Source organism: Calidris pugnax, unplaced genomic scaffold, assembly GCF_001431845.1.
Source record: "Calidris pugnax isolate Ruff unplaced genomic scaffold, ASM143184v1 scaffold103, whole genome shotgun sequence".
Lineage (NCBI taxonomy): Eukaryota > Metazoa > Chordata > Aves > Charadriiformes > Scolopacidae > Calidris > Calidris pugnax.
In genome coordinates this window covers 17,443,249-17,465,263 of record NW_015090990.1, presented here as the reverse complement: position 1 = coordinate 17,465,263, position 22,015 = coordinate 17,443,249, and the positions used below count along the sequence as shown (strand labels likewise).

Below are 22,015 nucleotides of genomic sequence, written 5' to 3'. Positions count from 1 at the left end.
AACACAAGTCTTAAAAAAACCCCAGAACCTTCCTCTATGTCAAGTACATTTAAAAAAACATATAGAAGCAATAGGATACTGAGTATGTCAGACTCGGTTTTGGAAAAGAATAATACAAAGGGAATTTGTGTACTGGATCTCTGGCTTATTTTTCTAAGCATTCGCTCAGTGCTGAGGGCTCTCTTTCCTGGGACATGATGAACATTTCTGTCATTTGCTGCAAGAAGGAAAAACATCAACAGGGTTACAAGATGTAAAAAGGCCAATAAAGAATAAGGAAAACTAAAATGGAAGAATTTTTAACTCCAAGATGATACAACGCTATGTTTGCACATAGATTGTTCACACAGCAAACAGCTGGCTGCCATGTCAAAACCAGTGATGAGGTATCACAGAGAATAAGAAACGAAATGGGGGTAAGGGAGCCAATTCTCTCCCTTCTACAGTTTATGACTAGCCCAGGCTAACATAACTAAAATGGTTATTTAATTTATAGTTCTGCAAACTTGGCCCGGGACTTGTATTTAAGCAGCGGTGCCAAGCACTGCTGCCAAGTAAAACATGCTGTACTTTCCTGAGTTAGTGAAACTTCCTTGGTATTTGTCTCACTTTCGAATTCTCACTACAGCCCAGCATATCTCTAGTGAAGTGGACGTGCAATATATTGTAATTTAGTATTTGATTTGAAATAAAATTGCCTTACCTTTAAAATTAATCTAGGCAAGACCTGTTTCTTAGTCGCTGATTGCAACGGTGTGAAATGATGTCAGAACACAAACACGTATGAGAGTGGGCAATTTTTGCTATAAGCTGTTCAGTAGGACATATGTTTGGTGAGAATGAGTAAACATTACCATTAACCTCAGAATTTTTATTATTATTTTATTAACAAGTTCAGAAGAACAAAGGTCACACTGATTTCAGTAAAACAGAAATCAATCTCCTTCAAATAGATCACCTGCTAGGAATATAAACTCCCAGAAAATTCTGAGTACTTTAAAGAAATTGAAATACTGAGTTCTCCATCCTCTAGGGATTAGTATGAACCCATTTCTTTTATATTATATTAATGTTGCACATTAAAAAAGCCTCATCACCAGTGAATATGGCTTCTTGAGCAACCTCACTGATAACTAGTTGTAATTGTGCACATTTCCCTAAAAAACCTCCCAACAAACCCCACTGGGCTGAGCTGTCACTGTTTGGTTCTATATACAAGCCTGAAGATGGGAGTACGGAGCAGTGCATGGAAGGAGAAGAGCCAGTAACGGACACACTTGAGCACGTCAGCGTTGGAACGGTCTCCACCTCCACGTGCTATGGTTCCAATGTCAGAAGAAGTCCATAAGGCTGTGTGTGGTACCAGCCATGTCTCTGACCACCCACAGCAACTGCTGTAGATAAAAGCTGTTTCCCCAGCGCCGCGTGACGCAACGGTTAAAACCCAGCATCAGTTGCACTTCCCACAGACCTCATCACACAACGGCGTAGGTGTACAACATCTTCTGAGCCATTCTAATATTTCCACTGCTCTGATAAATCAGCGACAGGTTAAAGGCAGTATCTCTTCTTAAGTCTGTCTGATCAGTTTCTATTCCCTGTAAAAATAATGATTACAAACAGTTATCTATATGCAAAAATAGTATAAAACACGAGTAGCAATTACAGTGGAATCAAATCACATATTCATCATCTACATAGGCTTTCAGACATACAGAAACAAAAGTAGTAGTATTTCTTGTGCTGTCCCTCTTTAATGAGTTTCCACGTTAATCAGCAGAGTTTTGTAATTACATACTCAAAACATTAGCTGTAAACTAGACAGCTCATAAAACAGGGAAGTACTATCTTAATTTGTCGTTGTACGCAAAGTATTTCTTTCTACAGTCAGAAGGTGACTACAGCCTGTATTTTTCAGATGGTCACAAGATTGCTGCTTTCAACTCCCAGCGCTGCCCAACACCCCTGGTTCTCACCTGACCAACCCCTCCCCACTTCTAAATACACTTGTCATTCTTCTACCAGCCCTTGCCAGAGCGAGGCAAAAACTTTCTCTCAGAGCAGGCTCGTACGAGTATGACACGTCAATTAGGATGAGCTAATACAGATCAATTAGAGCACAACCATGGCTCAGACACATTTAGGCTCTCTTCATACCGGTTCATATAGCTCCAGTGTGCTGTTTTATAGCATGGGTGACTATGTAGAACTTCCAGTTATAACTTAATGCTTGTCATAGATATTTAAAGTTCAGCTGCTTTTTCAGGTAAAGTTGTTTAGCAGCCTTTTTTGCTGCTGCTTAGGCCTATTAGGAAATCCTTCAAAATTCATAAACCTTTGAAATTAACACATGCTTAAATACATTACCAGGTGACAATCAGATTTGGGCTTCCGGTGGCAAGGAATTACAATAGAAATTAAGGGACATTCAACTACACAGATTTTACGTACCTATTTTAACTATGGCTGGGAAATTATCAACATTGACCTGACTTGTGACTCTGCACCTCACTTAAAAAAATACAGTACCTCTAAGGTGAGAGGGGGAAGTTCCAGTACTTTTTGGTAATAGTGGATGGCCAGGTGCAGCAGCCCCAGCTGGTGCAGGCCACGGCCAAGGTTGTAGAAGGACTCTTGACATGGCCCACGCAGGTCCAGGTACCGGTGAAGGAAGGAGAATCCCTGCAGACACACGATGCACGTTTGTGAGTGCTCCCTTTAAGGAGGTGGCAGTAAAATACGCTGGAGAACAGGTGTTTCAATGCAGCTATTAGAACGTTTGATCTCTGCTTCCCCACAAAACCACATGCAAGTTGAAGGCAAAACATCAGTCACATTTGATTGTCGAGACCATAAAAAGTGTGCTCTGTCAGTCTCACTGATACCACTGAGAACAACGGGTGGGTCTTTTTAATGAATGGAAAGCATAGTTATTTAGTATAGTGACTTATGGCACTAGCTTGATAAATATGTAAGTATAAATGGGCTTATGTAATATACACACAGATAAGACTTGTTCACGTTCGGACGTGCTGACCACCTTAAAGAACATGCAGCCAAAGGGCAGACTACAGCATTATTTTCTTTAAAAAAAAATCTTTAAAAGATAACCCTTCCCTATTTAGTTTTTTTTTAAGGGAGGAAAAAAAAACAACTACAAAACCCCAGGCCTTCATTCCCTTTCCTTCACTCTTTGCCTTGGATAGTGGCAAGAAATGGTTTAATACTACACCTCCTCAGAATCTGATAAAATTCTGAATTCTATGAAGCACATATCAAAGTTTTACTTCTGGTATGTAATCATATTATTTTCTTGATCTTGTGCTCCATAGAAATGTTTTCTCCAATACCAGTTATCAGGGAAATTATCAGTATATCCTTTTATAAAAAGTGGCCCAAAATAAACAACACTGAATAAAGGCATGAAAAATCCAAATATCCTCAGCACTGGCAAGAGTTCACGTCCCTTCTTGAGGCCAGCAGATGTTTTACTGCAAAGTCTCCAGCAGAATTTGAAAGGAAACTCATACCCAACAATTCCAGGGCTATGCTTTAACAAATTTAAAGTCAAAACACCCTGTAAGTGTTACACTTCGTATTTTGGTTTTAGTTTAAAATATTTAAGCTACATGACTAGCACAGCTCCAGGTGTACATAATTTCGTTGCCAACCTTAATGGAACCAACTAGTCTCATTTATAGACCGACATGCTTTAAAGTGAGGAAAGTGATTTTTCCTCATCTGTAGGATGTCACAGCCAACCAGCTCGGTGTGTGACCACCTCTTTGTGACTCCAGGGTCGTATGATGCTATAAAGATGAATGCCATTAGACCAGAGCTATCTCCCATCCAGAACACAGGGAAAGACAAAGAGGCATACAGTATTATTTCACATTAAAATGCAGTTTCTCATTTGACACTGAAGGAGCCCTGGGGGAAACAGGAGGGACAGAGAGAAGAGGCGAATTCAGAAGGGAGAAACAGAGGACATAACTTTTTCATCCTCTCCTGTGCATTTCATTTTGCTACCACTTTGGAACGTGATGATTCTGTTGTAAATAGAGGACTTTCTTTTTGGGGACCACATTGGTAATCAGAGAAGACAGCTCCTTCAACGTGAGGAATTAGTTCAGGCACAAGCAGCTAACGATCATAATTTAGGTCACCACTATGTCACTGCAGTTGAATTATTAATCAACTACAATAGGAACAAGAGAGAATGTAAAAACACCAAGTATAATAAGCAAGAAATGAGAAGAGAGAAAGCAGGGAACTGTATTGCCAGAGGGTAACATAAATAGGACGTTGTTGAAGTGTGTTAAAAAAGAGAACACAGCAGCCCATATAAGAAAGGCAGGCTGATTACAGAAAGAAGTGGATAAAAATATTAAAATTAGGCCAAAGTTTGCAAGTTCAAAATGTCTTAAGTTGGATACTGACATAACTGGTATTGGTTTAGAGTAGCTGAGGAGCTATAGCTTTTGTCAAAATCTACAGCTACGGGTTTTCAGCAATTTCAGAAGTCAGGAGAGCTTGGGATCCTCTCCATATTCTGCTGACTCCAAGCTCATTGGCCACAAGAATTAAAAGGTATTTAAGGTTGATGAAAATACTTGGTAGACAGTAGAGGAAACTACTTTCAAGATTCTCTCTGGGAATAATCAGCTTGTGGTTTGTAACTGGATCTGGCAGATGAAAGACAAATGTGAATAATGAAGCTGAAGAACTGAGGGTAACCTAAACTGGGGTTCACAAGATCTTTACAGAGAGAGCTATAAGAGGCACCTAAAAGGGGGAAGAGAAAAGGAAGACAGAGGGAAAAAAAACGCTTTCTAAGTCTGTAAAGTTTGCTGCAACAATGCAGTTTATGAGGCCTGTCTATGAAGGGCACCTGGCATAGATCCTACTCTACAGGACTTCAGAGCAGGGCGGGGTGAGAAGAAAGATTTGGAAGAAAATCCAGACTACAGCCATCATGACTGAAATTAGTAATATCTTCACCAAGAGCTGGCAGCTGCTGACATCTGTGTGAGTAACCATTGCACACACAGGGCAGAACAAGCTACATTTAACTAAAAAGAGTGGAGAGTCAGATGGGTATAACTACAGTTCAAAACCATTCTCATCTGGGTTCATGTTTCACCACTTTTCTCTTTTGAAATGCCATATTAATTATGAAAAGTTACTTAAACAGAGTATGTTGCAGCCATAACTGTCTGCAAGATACTAAGCCAGGAAACACTAAAGGTAAAAATCATCACATTAACTCACCTGTACTAGAAGAGCATGCCTCTTCAGCACGTACTTCTGAGAAGCCATGTGGATGAAAGTCAAGCCAATACAAAGACTGTACAGAGGTTCATCTGGGTTTGCACGAAAGGCTTGCACATACTGTCCTAAAAGCAAATAATTGAATCAAGATGTTTGTTGTGAAAAGCATTCCTTAAAAATTTGAGAACAAAAAAGAAAATCTTCAAATTAGAAGTGTGAACTAAGAAAAGAAACGGTTTGATATAGCTACATCAGAACACACAGGAAAAAAAAGATGGAGAAAATGTTGTATTTTCAGCACTGCTTGGATGCTGAAGGAAGAATGCAGGCTGTGATGCAAAAATATCAGCAGAAAACAGACAGACACAGAAGGCAAACATGGTCCTTGCTGGGATTTGTATCCTTGAGGCCACACATCTTAACATTTGGAAGGCTTGACTGAAAGTAGTAGGTTTACTTCAAAGGCCTGCTAAAAATGTCCAACCAACTTCATTTGCTGTTTAAACTGGTCTGCTTCTGTCCTTCTTATTCTTTATTATCATTAACCTTCAATTACCTTTGCAAGTTAGTTATATTTGCAAGGTGTGATAGACATGAAATGTGCCAGCTTAATGTTTTTTAGCAAAACTCTAGCGATGCTTTCATTTGTGTACAAAGTAATTCAAGCACCAGACTGTGAAGCCACCTATAAATTTCTGATGTATGAAAAAAATTACTTTAGGAAATATTTCTCAGAACAAAACATTCACTTGTGTTATTTGTTAACATTAGAACATTAATGATATTACCAAGAGCGTGCTTGAAACTGCCTGACACAAACGCATTGTGCCCATTTAGGACACACAGTGCGTGATTATCAGGGTTTTTCAGCATCAAGCGCAGGCAAAAGCGATGGTGACGGACATCCTGAGACTGCATCGTAACTTGATTGAAGATGTTCCACAGCTGAGGTTTATTGACATTTTCCATTACCATGATTCTATAGAATGAAAAGGATACAAGAAATTAGTAAACGCTATATAATAAATACTGTATCTGCAATAAAACCCCAACAGTTTAGGGACAAAAACAAAGAAGAGACACTCCATGAGCAGGCCAGTGACTGTGGCAAAGTTAAGAGTGAAGGACAGAACTAATGGTTCTGGCCAAAGCAACCAAAGTACTGCACTGTGCATTTTTTAGAATCGGAGGCTCTCAGAAAGCTCCTTTAGTTTCAACAGACTGTTTTAGCAAAAGCTGAAAAGCATCATCCTGCTTCCTTTAGCAGTATGTTCAGCAGTATGACCACAGCCTCAGAGGAAGCAACTAGAGCAGAGATTGCTCTACCTTCTCAGTACCCCACCTGATATAGTTGTACGCTTTTCTGAAGTTCTTGTCCAGGATTGCAGCAGAGAGCCCAAAGTATTCCAGCTCCTTGCGCTTTTGTCTATCGTCATAAAACGAGTAATATTCCAGTGAAGAATCCACTAGTAGCTCTGCCTCCTTGTACCGGGAGAGGTCACACAAGGAATATATAGCCTTCAGGAGGAGGTTCCACCAGTCATCTTTCGTCAGAACACTCGTGAGAACAGCAAAAATTGCTAAAAAGATTGAAGTCAATAAGCTGAGAAAATTTAAAGATGAGAGCTAAACTCTTATTAAAAAAAAAAGGGTGCATATGTCAAACTGATCTTTTCAAAAACAACTCATAAAATATCTACTTCAGTTTAAGTGCAGTTTGTAAAACATGAGCAAAAAAACAGTGAAAACTTGGGAACAAACGTCAAGAAATTCACACAGATCAAGTTGTAAATGTACTACATTAATACATTAAAATTCCTCTTCCTAATTACCAAATGGTGCTAAAGGATGTGCAGTCTGGGTCAACTGAGTCTGGGGCAGTTAAAAAAAATGACACCACTTAAAACGTGCATTTCTATTATCTTCTAGATTTGCGTGGATTACATTTGCACTGAGGAGAATGTTGGACCATAAGAGCTCTAGAGGTCTTTCTCAATCTGAATTATTCTGTAATCTTACTATTTTTCTCTGGATGGGGATTGTTCCCTTAAGTTATATTATCTTCATTTTTGCCCAAGAAATAAAGCAATGTTAACACGAATTGGCATGCAAAATAGTAACATTTACTGCATTTTTCAGAACTAAGAAGTTCATCTTGTTGCTTTGTTTTTAATAAACATTTGTTACCTTTCGCATCACAATTTGCTGTCTCTTGGTCGTCATTGTCAGAAATTTTATCCCTTGACACCTTAATAAGATAGAGGTGTCTCTCTCCAGATTTGGAACTAGAGATCAAACACACCTGAGCTCTGCTCATTGCTACCTAGAAACAAATGTAAGGACAGCATTTCAGATTACATTAATACATCCGACAACAAAAGCAGTTTTATGGCGAATCCATCTTGCTCATGTTGCACCCAAAACAGTCTGCAACTCAGAAATGCCACAGCAGAGCAAGAACAGGAGAGAAAACATTCCCAAGAGGAACATTATCTCTGCGTTGTCTCATGCTCCAGTGCAAACTGGGCTATGCAAAAGGAAGATACAAACCTTTAAATGACTTAAAAGACTTTTCCTTGTATTTCTTGAAATCAAAACTATCTGCGTAGTAGCATAACAAGAACAATGCCTTTCTGTATCAGTTTCAGAAATACGTGGATAGCTATTCAACCAATGTAACACAGTAGTAATGGCTCTGACCAAATGGATAAAACTGAGGGCTAAAACAAAAAACAACTCACACAAAGCCACCACTACTGTATTTACTAACTAAACAAATTCTTCTTTGGTCATTTTATCACAAGAAAATATAAAATAAATTTAAAAAATAAATTAAAAGGAAAATGGTTGAAATAGAAGCCAGTATCAACGTTATAAGAATGCACTATGCTGACTGCTAAAAAGGTAAGTAGCTTTAGTATTCAGTGTGTTCTATGCACACTGAGAAACAGGGAGCTGAAGTCACTGTCTTAAGAATTACACACACCTTTGTTCTGAACACTACAGGGCAGGAACACCAGTATTAAAGACTCCCTGCAAGATCATTATCTAACAAATTAGGAAATCATTTGCATATTAAAACCACTATCTCTCCTCCTGAGTTCGTTTGTCACTTGTCTTAACCCAACTCATAGCTCCCCAGCTTCTTGAAGTGTAGCTGCAAAGACTGGCTTACCTTCAGCAGCATCGCCAGCATGGTAAGTAACGTGTCTATGTAGCCATACATTTTGCCTTGGGAATACAACAGCGTCGAACGATGGAGGAGCAGCTTTAACTCCTAGATAACAGTGAACATTATTATTCAACCTCTTGCACAGAGACTGAGTTCATAAAACAATTTTAACTCAATACTGTACTAATAGGATTGTAAAAGCTTATAGAAAGCTGTAAGAATCTTAGCAGCAGCAGCAGGAGGTAAGATCTCCCTAAACTGCCCTGCAGTAATTACTGATCAAATTCTCACATTTCAGAGAAATTCAGCATAACTCTTACCTCTAGTGAAAGTGCTGCTGGGGAGGGGATACAGACCCTTTTCTAGGCCATCTGTTACCATCCGCAGAGGCCAAACCACATAGCTCGTATGTAGCAACTGCTGATCAACTTGATGAAAAATGACTGCCATCATGACTTGGCATCAAGATTGGTGTCAAAGTGATTGGCAACAAAGAGGTTGTACATCACACAGAATTAATCAGGCGGGAGAGAGGAAACACTGATAAAATGATCAGGGAGAAAGAGCCACAAGGACTCATCCCCGATACTCTGTGATGAATTAATCGCTGCGCTCTGCAGGCTCACCATGCTGTAGATAAATCAGTCTCAATCCCTAGTCCTATATAGTTGATATTTTTGACCACTATCATAGTTTAACAGAATAATACATCCTAACCTGGAAGGACAGAAAACTTTACTCACCTGCTGGGCAGCATTAGCATCCTGAGCCAGTGTATCTGGATCATACATGGGTTCCAGAGCCTCCAGAGCTTTCTCGGGTCGGCCCAGCTGCTGTTGAAGTGTTGAAAGTGAGATTCTTGCATCCAGATGCAATGGAGCAAGATCAACAACTTTGGCATAGCTCTCTGCAGCACGCTCCATGTGTCCCAAAGCCTTCAAGCACTCTAGAAATACCATATACAACACAGTACACTTAAGTAGCAGAAAAAAAGATTTCAAAGCTTGCAAAATAGTTAATACACTTTTCAGATACTTTTTCAGTTAAAACCACCCAAAACATGCATTCTTAAAGAGAACATATTCAGAAATATGTGCTGATGCATCCACAGTTTTACTTAAAGCATCATCAGGATGGAATGCAGAATAGAGGCTGTTCCACTTACGTGAAAACAAAAGTATTTCTAGCTGAAGTAAATTTCAGTCTAGATGAAGAACAAGAAAATGCACCACAACAAGGCTGTCATAATGAACACCAACTATAGTTCTGCAAATACCAATTATCATGCAACATGTGAACCTGGAATTCCCGTGATGTCAGATAAAGGTCCCTGGAAGTGCTCAGCATTGTATTATCATCTCCCAGCATCACGTGCCCAGCAGCCCTGCTTCCTCTCACCCGCGTGCCGCAGCCAGACAACAGCCAGGTTGTATCGTTCTGAGCAGACAAGGGAGCTCAGGAGAGGCAGTGCTGAGTTGTATTCTCCAACGTCCAGAAACGCCTCCGCAACGTCCAGATACAAGTCACCCATTTCTTCTGGATTTTGTTCCACCAGAGTGGTCAAAAGAGGCTGTAAAACAACCACACAAAACTCTAAAAGCACAAATAACCAACAAGAATATTTCTTTAAGATACAGTTACTGGAAGCTTACATTTTTACCCTACAACTTTCAGTCTATTTGCATTCTGAAATACACTTCCTTTATTTAAATGTTAGTTTAAAAGTGAAAAACAAAGACCTGAACTTCAGAATTCCTGACAAAGCCACATTTTTCTATTCTGGACATTTTACATCCAATGGGTCAAAGCGCCCATCAGTGAGGAGTGCTCTTTATGAAAGAACAGATTTCAGATTTAGTAGGGCTTCAAACCAAAGCAAAGATGTGTTCCTTAGAGTTCAACAATTTTGCAATGTGGTCCTGGGCCTGTCAGAGCACATAGGCTGTGATTTACTGTGCTTCAGTAATACTTCCACTGAAGGCATAATTTATAAGGACAAAAATAGTGTTTCTGCTATTACAGGTTTGCTAGGTTGGAGTGGCAGGGAAGCAAAAAGAATCTCCACAGCTCTCTCAATGACCTCAGTCATACAAAGACAGGAAAAATTACTTCCTTTGGCAATTTATTAGAACATCCTCCAACTTCTGAGTTGGTTTCTACTTACGCTGAGCGGCTCTAGGATGTTCAAGTGAACCAAGCACACCATCAGCTTGACCGTGATGTCTATGGGAACGCCCTCAGGTATGCTGCAGCTGACCTTCTCCACAGCTGTGAGAAGATAAAGAATTTCTTTCTAAATCCTTAGGCTTTAACAAGCACTTCACATTCAGAAGAAATACATGAAGAAAATGTATTCTCATTGCCTAGCAAATGTTGGTGTAGGCCTGCCCTCTCCCTTTCTTTGGTATCTTTGGCAGTAGTCAGAACAACTTGTTCCTATTATCTCTGATCCCAGTAATTTCATCTGAAGTATCAAGTGCTGTCAGTCTGCATCGACTTCAACAGCAGGATCCCGTAGGATGTGCTTAGAGTCTTAGCCCTCTTAAGATGTGCTTGCTACATAAAGCTTTTCTTTAGCAATTTATGCACCTGTACTCTCTTCTCCTTGCTTTCTGCAGGAAATACCCTGTATTAAGCTATTTGTTTTTATTAAGCTAAGCCCTGTATGGCAGGGATCCGGCTGTATGCATTGTTACACACAGTTCATACAGAACAGATAGACAGAATGCAATCTGATGACAAAGGGAACACAAGACAAAGTAGTTACTCGTGACAGGGCTAGCAAATTATGGGTCATACAGTGAAACTTTGTCACTGTATTTCCTTCACATGCAGTCATGACACTTCCTTAGTGTCATTTCCTTAGAACTTAGTTTAAGTTCTCTTTTACCTTAATTCTTACATCAGACATTCAAAGGGTGATTGCTATAAACTGAGAAAACTGATTTCCAACATAAGGCTTCCCTATTACCTTCTAGATTCACATCCAGTTGCTGCAAATCACAGCATGCAGATTAATTAATCACCCTCTGAACATCTCAATAGCCAGCATGAGAGTAACTACCGATAAATTGCTACAAAATGAAAAATTTTCTTTTCAAAGTGGGTAAGCCCTAGGAGAATGCTTTTGGTTTTGGTGGCTGGCTGGGTTAGAAGTTGTGGGTAAGGAAGACAATACACAAGAAACCTCTTCTGGATCAAGCCCTATTTCCCTGCTGTTAGAAGTCATTCCCAATTTTTATATGATTTCAGCCTGGCTCCTGAGCATATGATCAGTTAATATACTTGTATGAGATTCAAAAACTGAATTACTTACCTGCAGCACTGGATTCAGCAACTGCATGACTTTGGTCCTCAGCCACTGCCTCCTGGCTTTCCTGAGTTTCATCCACTTCCCCTGTATCTTTTTAAAAAGATTAAAAGATTACATTAGTAAAACCAGCTAAGCCAAAAGTTACTCAGTTTTGAATCTGGACTTGATCGGTAGCTTACTCTGAAAAGCAGACTTCTAAATATTTTTTTTAAGGACAGCAGAGCAGGAAGCATTCAAAAACGTTCTAAAGCAACAGAGAGCATGGAACTAAGCTCTTGGGTAGTTTAGAAGCTTTGTCTTACAAAATTACACACCCCAGGTAACTTGGCAACACTGTGTTTTAATTCCTAGACTCATTATACTTTTGCTTCTTATAAATTATCTGTTAAATGTTTCTATCAGGACAGTTGTTCATTGATTTACCTGGTCTATTAAAGCAAAAAGCCAAGAGAAACATCTTATACTACATCGGGTTTGGATCAGGTTGCTGAAACAACCAACCAGTTTAATCATAGAACAGACTGTCTGCTTATGGAGCTGGAATGCTGTGATCATTCTACAGCCCAAACAAACACTTCCAGACTTAAGCAGTTACTTTCACAAAGCAGGTTTCTCGAAAACAACCTACTTTATTCAATTACAAGCTAATATCCCTAGATTTCTATATACCAAACAATTTTAATGTTTAATAACAGAAGGAGGAAGAATATTATTCTCAGGTCAAAGGTTGATATTCTTGAGCATAGATGTGACTAAACTTATCTAACTTTTTTTCAAAAGCTATTCAGCTGGCAGAAATAACTGGCCTCATGTGAACACTCCGAGGAATGTTTAGAACTTTAAAAGGCCACCAGTTGTCTGGAGAGCAGTCCTTGTCCTTAATGAGTCAGCAGGATGCATTGGACATCAGAGTAACTCCTTATAGAAAGCTGAGGTCGTGCTACATAACTCATTATAAACTGAAAAGTTTCAAAAGAGAAAAGCCTGTCGACACGCATTAAACTATACCCATGAGTTCAAAAGGTAATGGAAAGAAAGATGTCATATCAGATGAAGAGCAGGGTCATACTAACTGCTTGGTCGCTACTTACCTTTTTTCTCCTCGGATGCACTTTTTTCTGGTGCTTTCTTTTCAAGTACAATTCCTGTAAAATCTGTAATAACCTAAAATAGACAAGTAACTTGCATCATTTTGAAGATTTAAAGGGTATATGGCGTAACTGGCCCACATGGCAGTTGTTACAGACATCACAAAAGTTATCAGAAGAAAAGCTGCATTCATTTCACATAGGGTTAGTTGATTGAGTTTGATAATCTTATGTCTTTGTCTACTATTTTTTGACTACCTAGATGATCCAATCAGCATCCCTTCAGCAAATACAAGTTCCTTTCATCACAACTAGAAAAGTTTTTAAACTTTATATCTTCTTTTAATGCCTTTTGGAAGACAGAAAAAGAAAGCAAAGCACCAGGTAAACAGATAAGCTCTCTGCAGATCTTTCCAAGATGCTCCAAGGATTTCTCAGCCTTATACACTGCAAGGAAACTGTACGGTTTGTCTCAGATAATAAATGAATAAATAAATAAATAAAATTCACAGCTACATACTGACTTTTAACAACAGCCCTGGTCATATAAATCATGACCTCAATTAAAGTAGTATAATTCAATAGAACAACTAATTAAAAAACAAAAATCAAAGATACACAATTCAAGACATTCACTTGCCAACGGGGAGGTGCGAGAGGGAAATGCACAAGTGTAAAGGGCTGTTTGTCTAAGACCCAATGCAGTTTGGTACTTTTGTTCATGAATTGTAAAGTAAATATTTAAGTCATTACTGTTCCCAAAACATGAGTGATAAACACAGAGTACATGGTCCTTAGAGGAACATACCAGATGACCGTATTAAGATAATTATTTTTTTAAGGCTCAGTTTACCGGCTGAAATACAGATTCAGCTATCGAGGAACAAAAATCACAGGAACAGACCTGAGGAGAACCATCAAAAAGAAACAGGGGAACAGTTCTACAATTGAGTACTGTATTAATAAATCTGGCTGCTGAATACTGGGTACATAAAATTAACTGTTTGATTTTTAAAATGGGAAGAAATATAGAGAAGGGTCAGAAGAATTGTTTGCAGGCTAGTCATGCTTTACACAGAGATAGATCTAAATAAAATCTTAAGTAGAAAATAAAAAAGAGGTAATTAAAATCAGCAAATAAGAACGTTCACAAGGTGAAAGTCCCAACTATTAGTGTCTTTTCAATCCACCTGGGAAAGTATAACAATGGCCAGACACTAAAGACTTTCTTCTCAAAGCCAGATCACGTCAACTGGGAAACATGCCTCAAAAGTGAGGGTTAAAAACCACTAGAACAAATTGGGAACAGATAAGCCATCTTCTCCAATTCCTGATGCCTTAGAGTCAAGATGTATTGCCTTTCTCAAATGTGTGCTTGATGCTCAATGCATAAATTATTAGTTGTAACACAAGTATGCCAGATAAAGCAACAAGAGTCTGCATTTGAACCATTAGACGACTGAGTGTCATCCGTTTAACCTTCAACTTAGAGAATGCCCTTTGCCAGTAGCACTCACAAAAACAGATCATAGGTCTTCTTTGGCTACTGAGCTTATGGCAATTGTAGAGGAGAGGAAGGATCCCAAAATTTTAAATCTGGAACAGCATATAAGTCTATCAGCCCACAACTTCTTAAATCAAGCTGTTAACTTAAATGCTAATTGCTACAGAACTAACAGAAAGTAGCATCTGATCAGCTCTATCACCATAGAAACATGACCATACCTAAGCACTACAGGAATATCAACTGTCCACCCTGATTAGCAAAGAGGTGCTGAACACAGTATAGAAATATATGTAATTCTCCATACCGCCAATGCTTTGTCATACTGTTTGGAAGAAATATATAGTTCAGCTGCGATATTGACATCTTCCATGGAGACAAGGCTCTGGTGTTTAGTGAAGGCTTCTTCTATTATCTCAATAGCAGAGGTCACATCATTTGCTTCATAATAACTCCTATAAAACACAGATATGAGATGCTAAGTATTTAACATAAATGATAGGATGTACATTGAATATTAGCAAAATGATTTTTCTCTTTCTTTTATTTTTGTCTATTAGCAAATATTTTTATTAGCAACAGTAAGTTACAAAAGATAGTGAGAAAGAGGGTGTTTTTTCTTTCGTTAGAACTGTTGACAATTTTTATGTATTTCAAATAATTACCATTATTTTCTGTCCTGTATGTTAGGACATCACTGGAGTTTTCATTACAGTATCACCCACTTCAAGCCAGATATGAATGATGCGTTGCTTTAACCTGGTTTCAGAGAAACCTTCAATAATATTATTGTTAAAACACGTTTTCTCGCAATATTTTTTTGTGTGTGTTTCTCAACCACGAACATGAAAAGACTTCACAAACTGCTTTGAAACAGGCCAGTAACAGCTTTCCACAAGTTCTGCGTGCAAAAGCTGAGATATAAAGTAGTTAAACAGCTTACTAAAAACTGTTAAGAGAGCTACACCACAATCCTGCTCTGCCTCAGGCAAGCTTCTATGACTTGATCTGCTTTCACTAGGAGAAAAGGGGAGGAGGCAGATTTTTACTTGCTCCAGAAACAAATCACAAATGACATATAAACTATATACTGTTGCAAATTATTTGTATTTTAGATTGAAGAGTTTGTTTCATTCATATTTGCTGGGGACAAGTTTCCAGGTCTCCAGTGATATTACATAGATACAAAATGTATTGCATTTGTATATTACTATGTACTATTGGCATCTTTCCAGCAATCAGTATTTGCATTTTATTCCCTTACTCTAAAAGAATGCAACACTTCTAAGATGATGCACTGGTCCTACACAGCGTAATTCACACGTCAGGCTTCGTAAATATCACAATAGTTGGGAAGTGCATGCTTGTGTATGGGTCACCACCAGCATCCCTTGATTTCAGCTGCATACCCAGCTTGAATCAGCTGCAGAGCTGCTTTTTGAGAAACTCTGGAGAACCAAATCATGCTATTTTTAAGTCCAACTTACTTTGCCATGTCTCTAGCCAACTGCATAAAGCGCTCTCCATCAGAGGGAGACAGGAGATTCAAAATACGCCTGTAGCCATCCATAGCCATCTTGTGCTCCCCCAGCTGTTCATACAGGCTTGACCTCTCCCACAGGTAACGCACATTGGACGCATCGTATTTCAGAGCTACAACAAGAAAAAGGCTATTAGTAGCCTGTCTTAGGAAAAGGCAACAACGGATTTCACACTCAACTACCTGAAGAGGTGAATGTTAGTGGACACGCACAAGCTGTTGGTACAAAAAGAACATCCTGTATTAAAGATTCTGGACAGAGGTACCAGAATCTTAGCAAACTGCAGCAATCCAATTAGAAAGCAGAAGAAAAAAAAAATGATTGCCATTAGCAACAAAACTTTATTTTAAAATATTAAAATGGTTGCTACTCTACCTTTTGTGTAGCAAAAAACAGCCTGTTTAATATTGTCCTGCTCCAGTGACATTTCTGCTAGTCTAACCCATTCCTCAGTGTCACTAGGGTTTAAGTGAGCTGCAATCAGTTCGAACTGTAATGACTTCTCCATATCACCCTGGTCTTCATAGATCATGGCAAGAGTGGAAAAGGGCTCATGAGCAAGAGGAGCTGTATAAAGACAAGAAGAATGATTAAGAACTATTGTTTTAAAACAACCTGACAACCATGAAAACAAGTAACTTGTCTTTCTGCAAAGATAACAGAATTATATGAAATATCAACATCGCTCTATTTAAATTCAGAACAAGCTTGCAGAGAAGCTTCCCATTCCTTTTTATAAATTATTAATCAGCCTGACTGAATCTAACCACAAGCAGTTACACCATTATTCTACATTGCAAGTCATGCTGATGTTTGTCTCTTGGTTCTACAAAGACAATAAAAGCAAACTGTGTCAAGCTAAGCAAAGGCCCAAGCCCCTGCAGAATTAGGGTGCTGGTTTCTTTTTATAAGCAAAATAATAAAGAAAATGCACTACATATTCTTAATTCCTCAGTACTTATACAGTGACATTCCTCGTACAGAGTATTTCCATCATCAGTGAAACCGCACTGAATTTTCCTGATGCTCATGGCAGTTCCACCCCATCGTTAAAGCCAAAAGGTTTTCTCAGTCTAACCCACCTTGTCGAATGATTTCCATGCACATCAGGATGGCCTCCTCCCGCTCTCCTCGAGCAAACCTGATATTGGCCTCTCCCATCAGGCCCCTCAAGGCACGAGGAAGTTTGCTGCGAGGTCTCTTCTCCTACATGGAAAAGGAACGTTATTTATACTGAGGATTCGGTTGGGCCCAAATTCAGGAGACATCAGTCACACTTGTGCTTAACACAATCCAGTAACAAGTTATTGAAGTAGTAGCAATATTAAAATGGCTGACCAAAATGTTTTCATAACTGCCAGAGTAACTCTGATATCTAACACAAACACAAATCCAGCCACTGGGAAAAATCACTTCATTCTTTTCGAAAGTTTTCGAAGAGTAATCTACGTACTTTTCTAAAAAGCAAAGACAAGCAACACCAACACAAGCAGAAGTGTCCTACACAGAACTATTTTCAGGCAAGTTTTTCAGCAAGTAGCTAAAATCACACAAACTGGTGTTTATGCACTGTGCTTCAGGAGATACAGGGAAGTTATGTGAAAGTTTAAATACTTGCTTTCATCATTTTCTTGGTCTCTCGATTAAGTACCATCTCCAACACAAAAACATCTCCAGCTGTGGGTTGCTCTGTAGTTTCTTCTTCCTCTTCTTCTTCTTCCTCTTCCTCTTCATCCTCCTCCTCTTCATTTTCCCCGAGCATGGATGCAAAGACCCGATGAACAGATTTACTGACACCATCTGAAGTTTCTCCTGGTTGAGAAAGAAGCAAAACAGGTTTATGATACAATCAAGAGTACACAGTGCTTATCAGGACAAGTGGAGAGAAGAAAGAATTCTTCATAATTAGCAGTCCACTTGAAACAGTTATTCTATAAGAAAAAGGCCTGCAGAAATGCAGAAAAACTATTAACAATCTCTCTGGTTTTAAAACTCTGCATTATTCATCACCAATGCTTAGTATACCCCAGCCTCTGACATTTTTTGGATATTTGAAGTGAAAGCATGGAGGAACACACAGAACAAAGCAACAGTTTACTCAACATTTTTCTCAATCCATACAGGAAAAGCGTATTACAGCAATTTTCAAGCACTGAACTGGTTGGATGGCATAAAGCTTTTCAGCTGAAGAGGCTAAGTGAGCAGACAATTATACTAAACAATAATGCAGCAACCAATTTTTAGAGGTATTTTAAAAGAAGATCTTGTAACCATTCTATCCATGACAATAAGTAACTCTTAACGTGTGTAAATGCAAAATCCAGGTTACTCACATTTCACCGGAAAAACAAATAAGAAAATTCTTTAAAGTAAATAAGAATACGATGCTATGTATCAAAAATAAATATGCTTAAAGCATATAATTTAAAAAATTTTCACATTTTTTAATTACAAGTTTTCATTAGTAAGTTAACCCATGGTTATAACCGTCGTCCACAAGTCTATATCTATGCAAAATATCAAAATATGTAGAGTTGAAAGGTTTCAGCTGGGGCTTGGGCATCTAAAGATCTAATAAAAGAATAACCACACTATCAAGTTGTGACTGAAAAACAAATCTATTCTATATTGCATATATATGAGAAGGAATTGGGTACTAGACCCGAGTTCATGTTTGGGTTTTTTTGGGTTTTTTTTCTGACTGGGATGTATTTGGTTATTTTTATTCTGACTTGGATTAATCATGTAAAAATCAAGACTTTTTTTCTTCCTCCCATCAGAATAAAACCCTAATTATGAATTTAATTTCCTTTTTATTTCAGTATGCTTGGCTGCTGGAATCATCTGAATATTGGAGCAGGTTAGCTCTGAAGATTCATGTATCAAAAGTGGTTTTAACAATGACCTTCTCTAACATTTTTCTTCTGACTATCTTAAGTTTGATTCTAATATCAACTCTTTAAATAGTGATAAATATTACCAATGCTTCCTTAATTCTGACTGCTCCTAAGACTTGTTCTTTGTAGTAAAAACAGGAGTAATAATACCACACAAATCTATGAGGATATGTTTTCTCTGAGATAAAGATCATGTGCAATGAAAAAAAGATTTAACAGTTTGGGTGGAATACAGAGCAGAGAAGAGCGGCTTGGAAGTATTTCAGAGACATCAGCAAAAAGAAGGGGTCAATAAGGAACCACAGGTATCTGGCTCCAACCACACTGCCAGCCTCCATTTTCTGTCCTGCTAAGAAGAGGCCTGGCCGTACTTTTAAACTCAAGGCACCACTGACACACGTTTTTGGTGAAACAATTTAAGGCCTATTTTTGAAGTTTAATTAAAAAAAAAAAAAAAACAGAATGATGAGAATTTGCAGTGAAAATAGCACAGTTATCTGGCTCCAACCACACTGCCAGCCTCCATTTTCTGTCCTGCTAAGAAGAGGCCTGGCCGTACTTTTAAACTCAAGGCACCACTGACACACGTTTTTGGTGAAACAATTTAAGGCCTATTTTTGAAATTTAAGAAAAAAAAAAAGAAAAAAAAAAAGACAGAATTATGAGAATTTGCAGTGAAAATAGCAAGAGGAGTCTGGGACGGCAGCACTCTAAATCCCAAGCTCAAATCCAGAATCTGAGGCGTGGGATCAACAAGCACTGATACAAACCAGAGAGAGAAACGCTGCTTCTACCACTTCCTGCATGTCCTTTCACTAGGCAGGAACGCCAAGGAATTTAGGCTTATTTTGCTGAGGCATCTAAGGAGATATTACCACCACAGCACAAAGAAAGGCAGCCAGGGAACCCGTAGCTAGGAATATCCAGCAGAAAATAAGAAGAGAAATAAACATAGGCAGTCTAGACAGGCCAAAGGATAACTGAGCAGGAGAAAACACACAGAGAAAAAAAAGAAACTCCTCTTTTTATCTATTTTATTTCACTCTGGATAACAATGGAAGGTGGCGACACTGACACAGTAGAATCAAATATTCTGAAGCATTCAAGTCTTGGCAAAAAACCAGCAAAGAGACGAACAGGAAAAAAGCCAAAACAAAATGGAGAGAAGACTTTTTGAAATAAATTTAAAACTTTCAAATTATTTGTAACTTTAGAGAGAGTAAATAATTGTGACCACGTAGTTAAGAAGGCAGGAGGGGAAAAATGGAGGTTTCCTAGAAAAAGATGACCAATTGGCCAGATGTAGCCCCTTAAGACAAAATCCTGACTATGACTTGGAACATCCTACAAAGATATACGTTCTAATGATGTGCTTCAACACCCACAGGTTCAAAAGCAGCCACCAGACATTCGTTAGAAGTCAGCTATCGAAGAGCAAATGCTTTCAATGACCTCGTAAATATATTTTTCACTGAAATTATTACGTTAACACTTACCATCAGTTTCATCTTGATTTTGGGATTTCCCGGATGCTTTTTTGGATGAAGATGGACCCTCTACATCTTCAGTGTTTTCCTCAGCAGACGCATTTTCGCCATCCTGTGCACACCAACAATATTAGTTATCAGCTCCATAACATGACTCATTCCTATTTCACCTAATACTTACAATTAGCATTTAAACCATGGGTTCCCAGCTTTCGCACAGCTAGTGAAACAGGTGGAATAAGACTATATTTTTAAACTAACAAAACCCAGTGCTACTTGCTCTCAAGACATTTATATTCTTATCAATGTGAGGTAACTCAGATGGTGAGTGTTCACATTACTTTTGACTGAAGAGACTAGTCTATTGCTTATTTGGCATTACAGCGAGGTAAGATGACATGGCTGACTGTATTAAAGTTACAAATGTGTGACAAAGCCTGCCTTTTTAAACACAAAACGAAATATCAAAATAGCACTTGTAAATGCAATAAGAAGGTTGCCCTCGAATATTACTTGTCCTTCCATGACAGCTTAGTTATGCTGAATTTGTTCTCTTGAGAAAATACAGAAATTTAGTTGCATTTTGACATAAAGACAGCAAAGTTAGCTACAATACTCCACCTAAGCACAGAGAATTTTTCATAATGCCTCCATCTGCTTACTTTTAGACACAAAGCTGTGTCTCCCTGTATTTACTGCTGCCAAGAAGCAGTGATTACCAAAAGGAGTCCAACTGTGCTGCCTCCTGAGACCTCACACAGAAGACAGTGGGGGAGCAGCAGCAGTATATGCTGGGTGATTTTATATTACAACCTGCTTCTGCTCGCTGCTCCAGCCTGAAGAAGAAATTAATTATGGTGCTGAAGGGAACTGCCTAACGAGCTTTTACCAAGCCCAGGGAGGCGAGCCAGGCTGGCACCATGCTCCATCCCGCACCCCTGAACACCTTGCTCCACCAGCCAGGCCCTAACGACCCTTACCAATTAAAGTTAGCTCCTTGCCATTTTTGCACAGAAATGATCAATTATGTAGACAGCAACCCACAGCTCAGCGCACCAGCACTTAACGTAAACCTCTCCCCACACGAAGGAGAGGAAGCCCCGCAGCTCCTGAAGCAGCCAGATGCTGCCATGGAGGGCGGGAGCGGGCCGGGCCGGGCCGGGCCGGGCCGGGCCGGGCCGGGCCGGGAGGGGCAGCCTCACCTTCTCCCGGCTCTTCCGCTCCTCTCGCCGCCGCTCGAACTCTTCGAAGGAAATCTTCCCCTCCAGGTAATCGATGAGCTCCGGGCTGAAGCCCGACATCGCGCCGGCGCCACCCGGCAGCGGGAGCAGCCGCAGAGCGGGCGTAGGGGGGCCCTGTTCAGAGCAGGACGCGGGTCCCTCCGCTATGGCGCCCGGCCCGCTCCGCGCCCTCACGCACGAGTTCCGCCCCGGCAGGGCCCGGCCCGGCGCTGCCGCCGCGGGGCGGGGGAAGAAGCGTCGCTCCCCGGGGACCGGGCGGCCGGTGCGGTCTGGGCTGCTGAGAGTTTCCCGAGCCCGGGGAGCCGTGGCGGCAGGCGGGGCCCGCTGCCTCGGAGGGGCCCAGCGGCGTGAGGGCAGGAGGCGCGAGGGCGGCCCCTCACCGTAAGGTGTTAGACCACCTCATCTCTAGACACCTATTTCCTCAGAAATAGGTGTTATTTTTACAGGAGCAGGGTTTCTGAGTTTCATATAGCCGTAGGATTACCCTGCGGGTGATTTATG

General features: G+C 39.7%; 1 protein-coding gene across 2 annotated transcripts; it reads right to left on the bottom strand.

Moving 5' to 3' along the window:
* Positions 1 to 7: 7 nt before the first annotated feature.
* On the bottom strand, positions 8 to 21,644 carry GTF3C3 (general transcription factor IIIC subunit 3). Of its 2 annotated transcripts, XM_014954403.1 has the most exons (20): positions 21,476 to 21,644; positions 20,283 to 20,385; positions 17,508 to 17,701; positions 16,972 to 17,095; positions 16,265 to 16,456; positions 15,836 to 16,001; positions 14,656 to 14,803; positions 12,848 to 12,920; positions 11,760 to 11,846; positions 10,608 to 10,711; positions 9,842 to 10,013; positions 9,187 to 9,389; positions 8,447 to 8,548; positions 7,459 to 7,594; positions 6,614 to 6,851; positions 6,060 to 6,250; positions 5,272 to 5,396; positions 2,530 to 2,682; positions 1,472 to 1,598; positions 8 to 217 (listed from the first exon to the last, which is right to left on the bottom strand). In XM_014954403.1, the coding sequence occupies exons 1-19, from the start codon at positions 21,572 to 21,574 to the stop codon at positions 1,476 to 1,478; spliced, it is 2,733 nt and encodes a 910-aa protein (XP_014809889.1). In that variant the 5' UTR covers positions 21,575 to 21,644; the 3' UTR covers positions 8 to 217; positions 1,472 to 1,475. The 2 variants fall into 2 exon arrangements, with proteins under 2 accessions (XP_014809889.1, XP_014809888.1); XM_014954402.1 differs by lacking the exon at positions 8 to 217 and having other exon boundaries at positions 863 to 1,598.
* Between the last annotated feature and the right edge of the window lie 371 nt (positions 21,645 to 22,015).